Genomic DNA, 14,670 nt, shown 5'->3' with positions numbered 1-14,670 from the left:
TTTCTCCCCTGGCTTTTCTTTACTATTTTCGATCACGCGGGACACCGTCTCGAATCGAATGCAATCACGGCGCTAGTAGCTAGTATCAACGCTGTTATTGCCACAGAATATGATAAGCACGGTAGCTATCGGTTTGTAGGTAATGGTAATTACGCAGAGAGCCTCGAGGCAATAAGGGAGATGGCAACAATACTCCGTGCTTGGGGTGATGCGGAGCTATTAGCTCCGAATCTGATAGCCATAATTATGCTCGTCTGAGATCTTGTTACGTCGCGACTTGACAATCGTAATTATTCCCGGCATAGTTAATGAATTCCTATGAATAACGTCGTTTTATTTACATACTTAAAAATATGGGACAAAATAGAAACTGTTGGAATATTTTTTCATTCTCTTTCACAATTTGCCTTCTCTTACCGCATCATAAACAGATTACATTTGTATTTTTCATAAAAAATAAATATCTAATGGTTACTCATACGAGAAAATTGCAGACAAAAGAACTGCTTTTTTTATTTATCTGTTATTTCTATATTCCTATCATCACAATTTTTTTAATTTTTACAACCAAACGAATTTTAGAAAAATATTAAAATGAAATAAAAAACCATGATAATGCTTTATCGGAAATTTAATCTCTTATATGAAAGTGTTTCATTGTTTTAATGAAAGTAATATACCTTATAAATAGTAATTACATTGTAATATACATCTGATATATATAGAGTTAACTTGGCACAAGTTTCGCGATCGGCAACCGATTAGGAGGAGAAGCAAGTTTTCCGTATCGGTCCAATTACTGGTGAAGTTACAGTCGGGGCCGAATCTGCCAACTAAGAACGCTTCGCCGCGTATATAACACGAGTCATATATCTAATCTAGATTATTAATTAAATCTGGCGTATAAAGCTGCTTCAGCTTGCAAACTCCGAAATATATTACCCCGAATCACTAAATTAATGTAGCCGCGAGTCGATTGCGGGGAGATGTTTCGCCCGGGAAAATTATGTTGCAGCGTTAGGAAACAATAAATAAAGCATAAACTTAACCGAACGAAAGTAGTGTAATCATTTCGCTGTAATATTTTCTCACATCAGGTCGCTGTAAAAATACCGATAAACAAAATTATTGTCACAACAAGCGAGGCTAAAAAATCCGGTTGCATCTCTTTACAACATTTCAATAAGAATTCATCAGCGATAAGAATTTTATTTTCTCATCACGGTGTATCTGCGTAAAACTATTTCGTAAATACATCGACACGCTCTCTTTATCGTCACGTATATCGCACGTTGCGATGTCTGCAATTACCGTAGAATACTGTCGCATTGACAAGATATTGCCATACGGCTCGCTATCGCGCGAACATGATTGCGCCTTTAATAAAATCTGTACACGTCGGGCATCCGCGTAACAGCGCAGATTTTGCGTCGACTTTGAAAAGGACATGACGAGAGGCTTTATGTAGCGGATGATGTTGCAATATGATGATAGATGTTGGTCTCCCGCTTCCCTCCTCCTCGCTTCACGGCAATTCACGATACGCGAGAGACGATAGATACGCGTGTAGGCTCTGTGCTAGCTATTGGTCTTTTATGAAGGTATCTATTCATCGTACGATCGACACCAGCCGTTGCCTCCTGCCGTCACTCGAACAGTTGAAATATTTATTCACAGATCGCGAATGAATGTCTTTGCACACGCAGAACAGAACTTGCGCGTCGTATAAATAACGAGGCACTTCCTTGTATTTACTTAGTGAGATTTTTAGAATGTTCAGTAATTTTACATACGAGTATGTAACGATATTCCTTATAAAAAATATCTTTAGTTACTAAAAGATTGAAGTCATATCTTTTACAGATATATGCATCATCATGTGCATTTAAATTAACCCTTAAAATTCAAATTATCTAAATAATTTAAATATCTGAACTTGAGTAATCGGATAATAATTACTTTGTATAATTCGGATATTTATATTTATCCAGATGTTTATAATCCAGGATTTAAATATACATCAATATTTAAATGCGAGATGTATAGCTCTAAAGAATTTATACATTTATGTTTCTAGCCAAATTAAAAAGATGTGCCATGCTTACTTTTATGATTCGTATACAAATATGTTCAATAAACTATTGCGCAAAAAAAACGTGCAATTAATAAAAAAGCAGCGGATATCGATTGTACGAGCTGCAGCGTGGCTTGCCTGTAATTTGAACGGAAGTAGAACGTACTATTATATTTATATTCGTTACGGAGGACTGAAAATCGATCAAGAAATTCTCGGAAACGGCTATAATCGATTTAACTTTTTTTTCCTAACTCCTCTTGTCATTTAGCGGTTTCGTCATCCGATATATAGTGCCGAGAGCGCGCTGCTCGCGCATTACTCACAAGGCTACGTACATCTCGCTTCGTCTGCCCCTTTAACTTCGACAGAGCAAATGGTTGACGGACAGAGGGTGGCTATTACAATTAGTGGACATTATGATAGGATGGGCAGCGTGCTGTGCCGAACCAACACCGATGAACTGACCGATCAAGCGGCTGGTACAGTCTATCATTGTCGACCGGCGTGTGCGGCTTTAGCGAACCGTTCCGTTACCCCCATCCTCTACCCGGACCAGTTCCACCGACGCCTCCACCTACCACCCCTTGGTTGCCCGACCCTTCCCCTCTCTCCCGCTTTGCGACCCCTTCGTAATTACAAGCATTCATTTCACACTAAAAGTGGCCAACGTAGCCCGACCGTTCGAAACGAGTCCCGCGCGAGTCGCATTTTTGCTACAGATTACCACCCATTCGCTCTCACCTTTCTCTCATCCTCTCCCCTTCCAACCACTGTTCGTTTTACAACGGTCCACTGAATCTCTTTTCCAAATTTTCGTGATTACAGGATATCGCGTTCGATCGCGAGCGAGGATGCATCAGTGCAAATGTTCAAAGTCGAAGAAACAGTTTTATCAAATGCCTGAAAAAATAGAATGCACATCAAGATGATGCTATCAAGATTTGCGTTTCACTATGCAATAATTTCCAGTTTTGTTGAGTATCTCTTATTTTTTTAAAGTACTCGCAAATATAATATACAATTGTTTTTATAAATGTCATTTTAAATATTTTAAAAAAAATAATATATCATTGTCAAAAATATTTAAAGTATTATATTATAATATTAATCGTTACAACCTTTAACGCTGATTTCAATATATATATATATACAAAAGTAGCGTTTCAAATGCCATTGGAGATCACGTAATTATATCGCTACAGATTATGCAGCTATAAGCTGTAAAATGGTTATCATAGGCATTACTTAGATCCCACTTGATTGAGGCGTACTTTACGACATGAATTTTCGCATGTAATGACTAATTACTTGACCAAATCCACAAATTACAAATAAGTATACGGTATAGTAATACAATGTAAACTATTCAATGAATTATAATAATTAAATATGCTTAATACAATAAACTTCTTCCTGTCATTCAAGCAACTAAAAATTTCTTTAATAATAAATAAATTGAATAATTTTATTATTAAAATTAAATTATTAAAAACTCTAATTATTTTTCGAATAAAAATCGTGAAATTATTAAAAACGACGGTTGTTAATTATAAAATAGACATTAACGTCGACGCTTGTCAACTTCATATTTGTCGTATATTCTATCCAAAAGCCAATCTTTTTCGTAGAAGTTAAATGGCAACAATCAACCACTTGGACTATCTGCTTGGAAACTTTCGAAAGATCGCAAATTAACTTTCGCAAGATTTCTCCCGACGCATTCGATCCATTTTTTTTCGACGACCAAGGTACCACTCGTACACACCTATTCTCATTGGCCCTACGAAAAATAGAACGCCGCAAGAAGGTAAAGAATGAGCCAATCTCGCGTATGATCGAACATTTCGATTCGGCGAACGGCGGCATTACGTTTATATGTTCCTGGATATCCATACGCTTTCGAGGGAGTTCGGAAACGAACGGCGCGGAACAGGGACAACCAGCTGGCGGGAAGAGAAGTGATGAAGAGAGAAAAAGAGAGAGAGAGAGTGTGAGAAGAGGCGAATTAACAACGAGCGAGTGCGGCGTTGCTCCATGGTGCTCGAAACTTTTTTATTCCTTGAATATCGGACCCAATCAGACACCCTCGGCTCTCCGCGCGCGCGAATATAAATGTTCTCCATCTCGCTTATATAATCATGGGAGTGTGAAATTAACCAGCCAATCCTGCAACCAGCCGCGAGATTCCGCTCGCACCGACGAGCGCGACCCGAACTCAGGCTACCCGACCCCTGCCGCGCGTTCTAAAATTTTTGCGGTGCCCGAATTTAAATCCGTATCCGCGCGCACAATACTTACGGTCGACGAAACTTTCAAGTGACGTTGGAATTCCACAACCTGTAAAAACACAGGCTAACAAGATTCTCTTTCGTTTTTCTCTTACACTTTCTTTGCGTTTGGATCATTTAAATATTTGAAACGTGATCCCTGCTAGTCATCATTGTATTTCGCGCCTCTTCCTCGAGATCATATGTAGTTTCCCTACTATGCACCGATGTTGCCACCATTTCAAAGTTAAAAACTTTCTAGCTTCCGCTTCCTTCCGGTTCCATTGGTCATTCTTCTATTTTGTGCCGATTAAGCCACACGTGTATTGAAGAGATTCCGAGAAAATGGGAAAGCGGAAAGAAAGAGATTTGTCTTCAGGATCAGAAGATAACGAGGAGTTACGGAAAAGAGTTAGACGTTTAGAAAAGGCATTGAGAAAGGAGAAAGGAGAAAGAGGCCGATCAAAACACAGTAAGCAGAGAGGTTATGTCTCTACATCGACGACGACAATAGAGCATATAGGCGAGGCTCAGGCGTCTTGGTTCAACCAATTCGCCTGGAGAATGTACAAATTGAGCTTCAATTGTACACATAACCTCGCCACGTAATGTCCTACGAGGATTTAACCTCAAGCCTGTCCCGAGGCTGTAGGGCGAAAAAAGGTATGCGTATATGCGGCGGGAATTAGGTGTCTTGGTCCAACCAATTCACCTTAAAAATGCAAGCTCAAGGTTGCAGGTATAACACGCATATACGAGACCAGGTGTCTTGGTCCAACCAATTCACCTTGGAAATGTGATTGAAGAAATTCAATTCCATACATAACCTTTTATATATTTATATATATATATATTCTGTGACCGAGATATAGTCCGTAGTATATCGGTTCAACCGGGATACTTAAGAAAAGATATACCACCTTGAGATGGTAATCAAATTCCTAAAACAATCTGTTTTCTTTTTTAATGGTAACAGGAAGTCGCAAGGAACGTTGTACAAGCAGATCAACATCTCGAGAGGTTAGAAGCGGTCGCGACTATCGTTACAAACGGAAGTATTATACCAATAGACGAAGTCATAGCCGGGATTACTACCCGCATGGTCACCCGTACGACGAGGACGCGGTGGATGATTACGAAGGTGAAAGTCGAGATACGAGGAATCATTCGCTTAGTTCGAGTCCCTCAGGAGGGAACCTGAGTTCACCTGAATCAAAGGAAGGCGAGACTACTCAAAAGGCTCTCGAAAAAACGCCATCCGAGCAACCATCCGGGGGAACAGGCAGTCAAGGAGTTGTAGAATCGGATAACGTTCCGAAAGGAGAAAAAGAGCTCTCGGCAGAGATAGTAAAAATGTTCGGAGAGCGAATAATGCCGGATAGAACTCTAGCACCGCCGGTGCACAAAGATCTGGCAGTCAGATGGGAAGACATAATAAAAAAGGGTCTACCAACTGAGGAACGGAAATCTCTACTGAAGAAGCTTCCTCCTCCAGAAAACTGTACCGCAATAGATCCACCAAAGCTTAATTTGGAAGTTAAGTCTGCTCTTGACAATACTATTATTAAGAGAGACGAGCGTATTGTGGAGAAACAAGCAAAAATGACTGCTGCTATTGCTGGGATTGCAAAGGCCTTGAACTCTACGTTGGAAGGAGATCCAGAAAATAAATTGGGCCTTGTAGAACATCTTAGCGATACCGCAAGATTATTAGTAGACTTACAACGTGATGAGACAATGATTCGCAGGAGTCTTATCATAAAAAACGTCAAGAGCTCATATAAGGATACCCTTAAGGATACTTTATGGGACGAAGAGCTTTTCGGAAAAGGCCTGGCGGAAAAACTCAAAACAACTAAGGTTTTGCAGCAATCGTCAAAGGACTTAAAGAGTGGCGCTAAAGACCAGTCTTGGAATAAAAATTCAAAAAACTCGCGGGGCCCGTCTCGCTGGAATCGATACAAGTCGCACGGTCAATCGAAGGCGAGCGGGCAGAGGCGGACATACAACCAGCGACAGAATCCGTCCTCTCAGGGTCACAGTACCTATCGGAAGCCGGACCAAGTACCAGCGAAGAAGGATTAGAAGTAAGTAAGGTCGCAGGTAGACTGGCACAATTTAAGAGTCAATGGTCGTGGTTAACTTCGGATTCAACCATCCTGAGCTGGGTTTCGGGATATAAAATACCGTTTTCATCAAAGGTGAGACAACACAGATTGCCAAAAGAACCACAATGGTCCGAACAGGAAAGACTACAGATTCGAGAACAAATTACGCAGCTCTTACAGAAGCAAGTCATCACAAAGTGTCAGCCGGTATCTGATCAATTTGTTTCGAAAATTTTTCTTGTTCCTAAACCAAATGGGTCTTATAGATTAATCCTTAACTTGAAAGAACTTAATAAGTTTATCGATACTGAACATTTTAAATTAGAAGACGGAAAAACGGTCAAACGAATATTACATAAAGGTTATTTTATGGCATCAATTGACTTGAAAGACGCGTACTATACAATTCGCATTGCTAGATCAGATAGGAAATATCTAAGGTTCTTGTTTGAAGGTGTCCTTTATGAATTCGAGTGTTTACCCTTCGGGTTAAGCACAGCTCCGTATACCTTTACAAAAATTATGAAACCAGTGATTTCATATTTAAGAGAATTGGGCTATTTTTCTGTTATTTATTTGGACGATTTGTTTCTTCTAGGAAAATCACATGCGGTATGTTCAGAAAATGTACGAGTAACATGTAGCCTTTTGGAGTCGTTAGGATTCATAATAAATAGAGAAAAGAGCAATATGGAGCCAGGGACCAGATGTAGATTTCTTGGTTTTGAATATAATACGATTACAATGGACATTGAGTTACCAGAAGAGAAGAAAGAAAAAATAAGTAAACAGCTTCAAAAATTCAGCTCGGCTACATGTTGTTCTATTCGAGACTTTGCTAGGTTGATAGGAACTTTAGGTTCATGTTGTACAGCGTTGAAATTTGGTTGGGTACACATGAAAGATTTTGAACGAGAAAAGTTTATTGCATTACGAAGAAACAAGGGCAATTTTGAAGCTCGCATGGAACTAAATGACGAATTAAGAGAAGATTTTAACTGGTGGAAAGTACATATTAATGCTGCAAAATGTCCAATTAAAAGTTTTAAACCTGTCCTAGAAATATTCTCAGATGCATCATCCTCAGGCTGGGGTGCTTTTTGCCAAGGCCAACGCGCTCACGGATATTGGAATGATGAAGAAAAGAAATGTCATATTAATTATCTCGAATTATTGGCAGCGTTTTTTGGTCTTAAATGTTTCGCGTCAAAAATCAGTAGCAGCGATATCTTGTTACGTATTGATAATACAACTGCGATCGCGTATATAAACAAAATGGGCGGAATTCAGTTTAAAAAACTGAGCAAGTTGGCAAAACAGATCTGGGGATGGTGCGAAGGGAAGGACCTTTGGATTTTTGCATCATATATACAATCCAAAGAAAATGTTGAAGCAGATTTTGAGTCGAGACGTCTTGAGCCAGAAACGGAGTTTGCATTATCAAATACAGCGTTCCAAACGTTAGCACAGAGGTTTGGGACACCAAATATTGACTTATTTGCATCTCGAACAAATGCGAAATGTTCGCATTATATCTCGTGGGTAAGAGACCCAGAGGCGATAGCTATCGACGCGTTTACAATTGACTGGAAAGCATTTTATTTTTACGCATTTCCTCCGTTCTCGATTATTCTTCGAGTTTTGGAAAAGATGAGGGCGGAAGGGTCAAGAGGTATCGTGGTTGTCCCTAAATGGCCGGCTCAGGCATGGTACCCGGTGTACATGTCAATGTTAGACTCTGAACCTTTTTATTTGAAACCAAATAAATATCTATATTAGAGAATTTGAGTCGCCAGTGAATAATTAAAATTAACAGAGATATTGCGAGCGACCCAACTGGCCAAATTTTATTGATTTAAAACGCTACGTTTCGACCGTGGATCCGGTCCTTTTCAAGCGCTCTCTCACAAATATATTCGTCAGGCATAATGCCCTAACTACGCCGAATCTAGAAAATATTTGTGCGTCGGGATTAAACAATACAATATAAAATATTCGTTAAACAGCATACTTCGTTAGATGTTTGTGTCATGTCAGAGCCGTGCGGTGGTAACATTACAACCTAACAATGTTACCACCGCACGGCTCTGACATGACACAAACATCTAACGAAGTATGCTGTTTAACGAATATTTTATATTGTATTGTTTAATCCCGACGCACAAATATTTTCTAGATTTGGCGTAGTTAGGGCATTATGCCTGACGAATATATTTGTGAGAGAACGCTTGAAAAAAACCGGATCCACGGTCGAAACGTAGCGTTTTAAATCAATAAAATTTGGCCAGTTGGGTCGCTCGCAATATCTCTGTTAATTTCAAATAAATATCTGTTGTGTTCTATCGACAGAAGGCCGCATCCTCTTTGGAAAAGGATTACCCTGGTTGCCGGGGTGCTGTCAGGAAAGCGTTCGAACTAAGAGAGGTACCAATAGAGGCGACGGGCATCATGCTGTCTTCACTGACGGAGTCCTCGATTAAGCAATATGACTCTTGTCTCAAAAAATGGTGGAAATTCTGTAAAGACAATAACGTTAATCCGTTTAAAGGAACATTAACAGAGGTCCTAAAATTTTTAACAGAAGAGTTCCAAGAAGGTAGAGCCTCTTATGGTACACTCAATAGTTGTAGATCTGCAATAGCCTTATTACGGGGTCCAGAAGTGGGAGAAGATGCGAGAATGAAGAGATTTTTTAAGGGAGTCGGAAAGTTGCGACCCAGTATGCCAAAATATGATACAACGTGGGATCCTAAAATGGTATTGGATCATGTGAGTAGCTGGGGTGCCAATAATGATATGACATTAGAAAAATTATCTTTAAAATTGGTAACGCTGCTCGCTCTCACTACTGGACAACGTATGCAAACACTTGAACTAATAAATATAAAAAACATTCATAGATTAGAAGATGTTATTGAAATTAGGATTCCCGACAGGATTAAGACTTCAAAGCTTAATAAACCGCAACCAGTATTAATTGTTCCGTTTTATCGCGGTAATTTGAACTTATGCGTTGCTTCTACGTTGGAAATATATCTTAAAAAGACAGAGGATTTACGGAGATTAGAAACAAAATTGTTTATTTCGTTTAAAAAACCATTCAAGTCGGTATCTAGTCAGACCTTAAGTCGCTGGATTAAAAATACTCTTAATAGTAGTGGAGTGGACACGAATATATTCAGCGCATATAGTACCCGCCATGCCTCAACGTCAGCCGCTAAGCGAAGTGGCGTAAATATAGACGCGATTAAAAAGGCAGCGGGATGGTCGGAGAAGTCAGAGACATTCGCACGATTTTATAATCGAAATATAAGTTCATCTAAGGATGCTTTTGCCAAAGCTATCCTCAATATTGCAAGTTAATTTTATAAAATTTTTAGTTATGTAATACTCTTTATTTAAAAAAGTGTATACGCTAAATGTGATAAAAATACATATAATTTTGTTCATTCACGAAATCTCAGGCATAATCTTTCTGCCGTAACAACTTTAAACATCTACATATGATCTCGAGGAAGAGGCGCGAAATACAATTAAATGATTAAACGAACTTACCTGTAAGTGAAGTTCTATCATAATTGTATGAAGCGCCTCTTCCGAAGAGATCAGTCCCACCCAGTATACACCCAACTCTAACATTGTTAGAGTCCCTATATGTTACGGCAGCACTTTGAATAAATGACCAATGGAACCGGAAGGAAGCGGAAGCTAGAAAGTTTTTAACTTTGAAATGGTGGCAACATCGGTGCATAGTAGGGAAACTACATATGATCTCTTCGGAAGAGGCGCTTCATACAATTATGATAGAACTTCATTTACAGGTAAGTTCGTTTAATCATTTAATTATACCGAATTACGCGTAACTTTGTTAGAAGATCCTCTCACTATTAATGTGATAACTATACAATTTTCGAATTGGACACTGAGTTCTCAATCGTGTTTGTATGTACCGCATATAATTTCAGTGACTTCCGATTTTCTCGACAATTGCAATAGCATATAAATTTTCTGAAATAAGACAGAAACTAGAATTACAAACGGCCGTGAAAGATGCTAGCCTTTCTCAGTATCTTATTATATCTCGTTTTTTACTTGCAAACGAGCAAACGGCAATTGGAATCAGCGGTGGAAACGGAAAGGGAAGAATGGAGCGTGCCGCGGTTTGCGCACTGCGGCCGGTATACCGTCGCAACAATAGCGGGGATTAAACGAAACTGCCGCGCGGGGGACAGTTTCTGTTTATCGCGTCATATAAATACGGAATTAATTAAAATTGCGAAGTTAATTGAATTTTTATAACCTTTTTGCTGCCTCTCGTTGCCCCACCATCTTCGCATCGACCGCGTTAACCGGGTGGTTACCGGTTATCACGACGCACCCTTCTCTATTCCGGTAAATGTAATGACCGCACAAATATTATTCTTTTGCGAAGAGAGAAACCGGACCCGTGCCGCGGTTTCTCCGCTTCCCCGATAAAACTATTCTGAGAGCATTTACGCGCAACCTGCCTGCGACCGTTGTTATGTATTTTTAACGAGGTAATCCCGTTGCACCGCAAGCCTACTGGAAATCACATTATCGCTATCACCAAGAGGCAATCTCTAGACTTCATTTCTATCAGTAAATCGATACGTAATTAATACTATATATATACTATCAAATGTGGTTCGAGCATGAAAATTTCATATGTCATTTGAAAATAATCGTGCAATATATGCGTATTGTTCGAAGGAATCAGGATATCGTTGTGAAGTTAATTGCATCTTATCGCGGACCCCAATTGTGTCTACGATTAAAATTCACATTTTATATCCTTTTGACAAACTGTCGCGCATCTTGCGACGTTCGTCTTGACAACTCCTTCGCTCGCGGCGGATTCTTGATTTCGGCAGGATGTCTTTCCCTCAGAGATTACGCGAGAGAAAGACGGCGGGAGGGAGGGAGGGATGAAAGAGGGTGCGCGGAACGGCGTTTTTCCACGGTGCCTCATAAGTAAACCTCATAAGTAATCTCGCCGGCGCGGCGGCGCGTCTTCGATTTGAATTACCCTTCTGTTATTTCTTGCCCGTCGCCGGGCGTTATCAGAAATCCGTTCGCTCGTCGGATTAGCATGTCTGAGGTAGCGACCATCAATTTCAATATCCACTCGATAAATATTCTTTTGGATCCAGACTTCTTTCCTCTACTTACTCCGCACCGATCACCCCCATCCGACCTTACCCTCCCGTCCTACCCCCCTGCGACGTCTGGAGATCCGTGAGATTCGATGGAGCACCGAGCGAGACGTACGGCTCGATAGACGGTTGCAGACTGGCTTTAGATAATATCCTCCCTCGGAGCTACGGCGGAGACACAAGACTGCAACGATATTTCGCTCTTCGCAAGTTCTTGAATATATTTATATGTATAGAGATTCGTCGCGGTAGCGCAGATAGGAACTGCCTGTTGTTTATAATGCGCCGCGCGTTGAAAATAACTCGTCGTTTACACCGTTATTAAAATTGCGGCAGACAAACAAAGTGAAAGCTGCAACGCGATATTATTTCATCGATAAAACCGTTAATCAAATCGGAAATCACAATTATGCTTTTATTCTTGTTTCTTTGTACTATTTCCTTTGTGTTGTCCGGAAAGTCACTAACTGACCAAAGATAATGACAAAAAGCTACCCCTCTTTCTTATTCTAACTGAAAACGTAAAAATTGATGTCAAATGTGCCTCATTTTTTAAGTTGTTTTTCATCATGTATATAGATTTCATATAACTTTACTTTATTGAGGACAAAACTATTATCTGTAACGTGAATACAACACTGCTAGTTAAAAATTTTTTGTAAAATTATAATATTTGTACTTCTATCCACCTATCACGTAATAATATTTGTCGTTACTTATGAGAGAATATTCATATGTCGTACAAAAGTTTACACACACTTGGATCCAAGTTTACGCATGAAATTTGAGATCTACGTGCAAAAGTAACTCTGTGGTACTATATAATAAGCGAGCCACAGCATATAATGAAGTAACAGGAATAACGAGGAGAAAGCGGGAGTACGCAATGCAATGTAAGTAATACAGTAAATAAATACGGCGTTACGTCGGTTGTTTACTGTGCCAACTGCGGCTTTGCCGTTACACTCGTAGTTACATTCGCTACGATGTATGTTCGTTAATATTGCAGCATTCTTGCAAACAGTCTCTAATGATATATCGCTCTCAAAGACTTAATCCGTATGTGCATGCGTTTGTTATATACGGAGTATTCCTGACACTGCATTATGCAATTTACTTTCAATCACGGATCTCGCAAAAAATTAAAAGTTGATTTTCTCTCGACAAAAATTTTCCACTTTCTCTTCGGCTAACACGCGCACGTAAGTATTTCAATAATTAAATAAAATTTGATTTGAGTACTTGTCTTACATAATCATCCAAAAAAACTTTTAGTCCCTACATTGGTTAAACGCATAAACCAGATTTTCATTTCGGTAAAAGAGCTTGAATGCCCTTCTTTCGCCACGTGTATCTCTTTCCTCTGTGTCGGCTCTCTTGACGAACTCCTTACTTTCTGTCGGCTGTAACTTTGCGGCCGAACCATAAGTAATGAAGAAATGCTGAAGATTTTTACTTCGGGAATTGCACGGCGGGATATATTGAAAAGAGTAAAAAAAAAAGAAAGATAAAGATGGACCAGAGATCGGGTAAAAGAGGCGAATGAAAAGCGAGGAAAGAAGGGAGATGATTGCGGGCCAGGTAATATTAATAAGTAGAAGGAAAAGTTGGTTTGATCGACCGACCTGAACGAATCCGGCACTAGACCACATCACAGGCCGTTTGAACACCGAGGCTATTAGCATAATTACAATACTTCCGCTTTAGTCGGTCCAACTTTCTGCTTATTTTAAACCGCCGTCATAATATCGTCCATGATAGCTCTGCCGAGACCATTACCTTGATGTAACCGAAAAGCCGAATCATTGATACGAATGTCGAGTAATGTCGAGATCATCGATTTTCTGTCTGAACCTGAAGATGAATAGCCAGTTCCCTGTATGTAAGTTGTTAAAAAAATATAGTTTACCTTGACGGCATCTATTTCAAACGTTATCAACTACTGTAATTAATAATGTTATAAATATGTTAGTCTTATGTAATTAACACTTTACAATACTATAAATCTGTAAGTCTGAAATATTTTATAGTGTAATTAGTAATCTTCTTTTCGTAAAAATTGTTTTACTATAAGTAATCTAAATTTAAATATTATTTCCGATGTATTAGTATCGTATTATAGTTACATTTGTATAATAATAATATCGAAGGCAAATTGGGCGCACCGCGTATGGTCGATCGTAGATATGCGAGATTCAACGTCAAGATTTCGAATCTTGGCGACGTTTTTAGATATAGGCGCAAATAAAGTTTCGTCTTTCCATTTTCGCCGCGGGAGCCGGATTGACTGTGCGCGCTGTGGAAGTTCGAAACGGTAGCGCACGGTGCTAGATTCGTTCCTTCCGGCGAAAAATCGTCTCTGGTTGAGAGATACTATTCGCGGTAAAGAGGAGAACCGAGACGGAGACGTAGATAAAAGTAGACAAGGGCAAAAGGGGAAGGAGATGGAGCCGATACCGTACGGCGCGGCCCGGTGAGATCCATCGTTTTGTCGTGACAGAGATTGTTTCGTGATCTCGAAGAAAGGATACGGACGAAATGGATTAAACGATGGGAACGTAGTCGAAGGGAAAGGAGGCATATAGAGACGCACTGCGGTATACGTAACGAAGTTACGCTGTCGCTTGTAATGAAGTAGGTTACTCAGTGTGACAGAGGACTCTAATTCCCTAAGCAAATGACGTCGATCGTATAACGAACACTGTGGCTGGATACGGTATATTTTCACTCATCTCGTTAATCCGTTAGTATCACCTCACGAATATATTTACATGAAATATATTTTTATACACTTATAATTGATATCTCGTAGAGTATCTAAAATTTAAAAGCTCTTTACGTCTTCTGCTTGTCTAAATATATACATAATAAAATACAAGCAGTGGAGCGCACGAAAGATCGCTTTAAATGATTTTCGGCAGTCTACGAAGGGAACGAAGAAATCCGCTAGTAAATTGCCGTACTACGATCTTCGAAGCTTGTACGCCGATTGGTCAGAAATGATTACTCCTGATTTAAGGAGTTCTTTGGCGCCGATCCCTCGC

The 14,670-nt window shown here is 39.6% G+C and overlaps 1 protein-coding gene across 2 annotated transcripts; it reads left to right on the top strand.

The window, feature by feature from the left end:
* The first annotated feature begins 4,555 nt into the window (after positions 1–4,555).
* Positions 4,556–10,284, top strand: LOC139815088 (uncharacterized). 2 transcript variants are annotated; one of them, XM_071781720.1, is made up of 3 exons: positions 4,556–4,816; positions 5,321–6,431; positions 8,802–10,284. In XM_071781720.1, the coding sequence occupies exons 1-2, from the start codon at positions 4,690–4,692 to the stop codon at positions 6,427–6,429; spliced, it is 1,236 nt and encodes a 411-aa protein (XP_071637821.1). In that variant the 5' UTR covers positions 4,556–4,689; the 3' UTR covers positions 6,430–6,431; positions 8,802–10,284. The 2 variants fall into 2 exon arrangements, with proteins under 2 accessions (XP_071637821.1, XP_071637822.1); XM_071781721.1 differs by lacking the exon at positions 8,802–10,284 and having other exon boundaries at positions 5,321–8,218.
* The last annotated feature ends 4,386 nt before the right edge of the window (positions 10,285–14,670 follow it).

Source organism: Temnothorax longispinosus, chromosome 6, assembly GCF_030848805.1.
Source record: "Temnothorax longispinosus isolate EJ_2023e chromosome 6, Tlon_JGU_v1, whole genome shotgun sequence".
Classification (NCBI taxonomy): Eukaryota; Metazoa; Arthropoda; class Insecta; order Hymenoptera; family Formicidae; genus Temnothorax; species Temnothorax longispinosus.
This window is presented reverse-complemented; position numbering and strand designations above follow the sequence as displayed.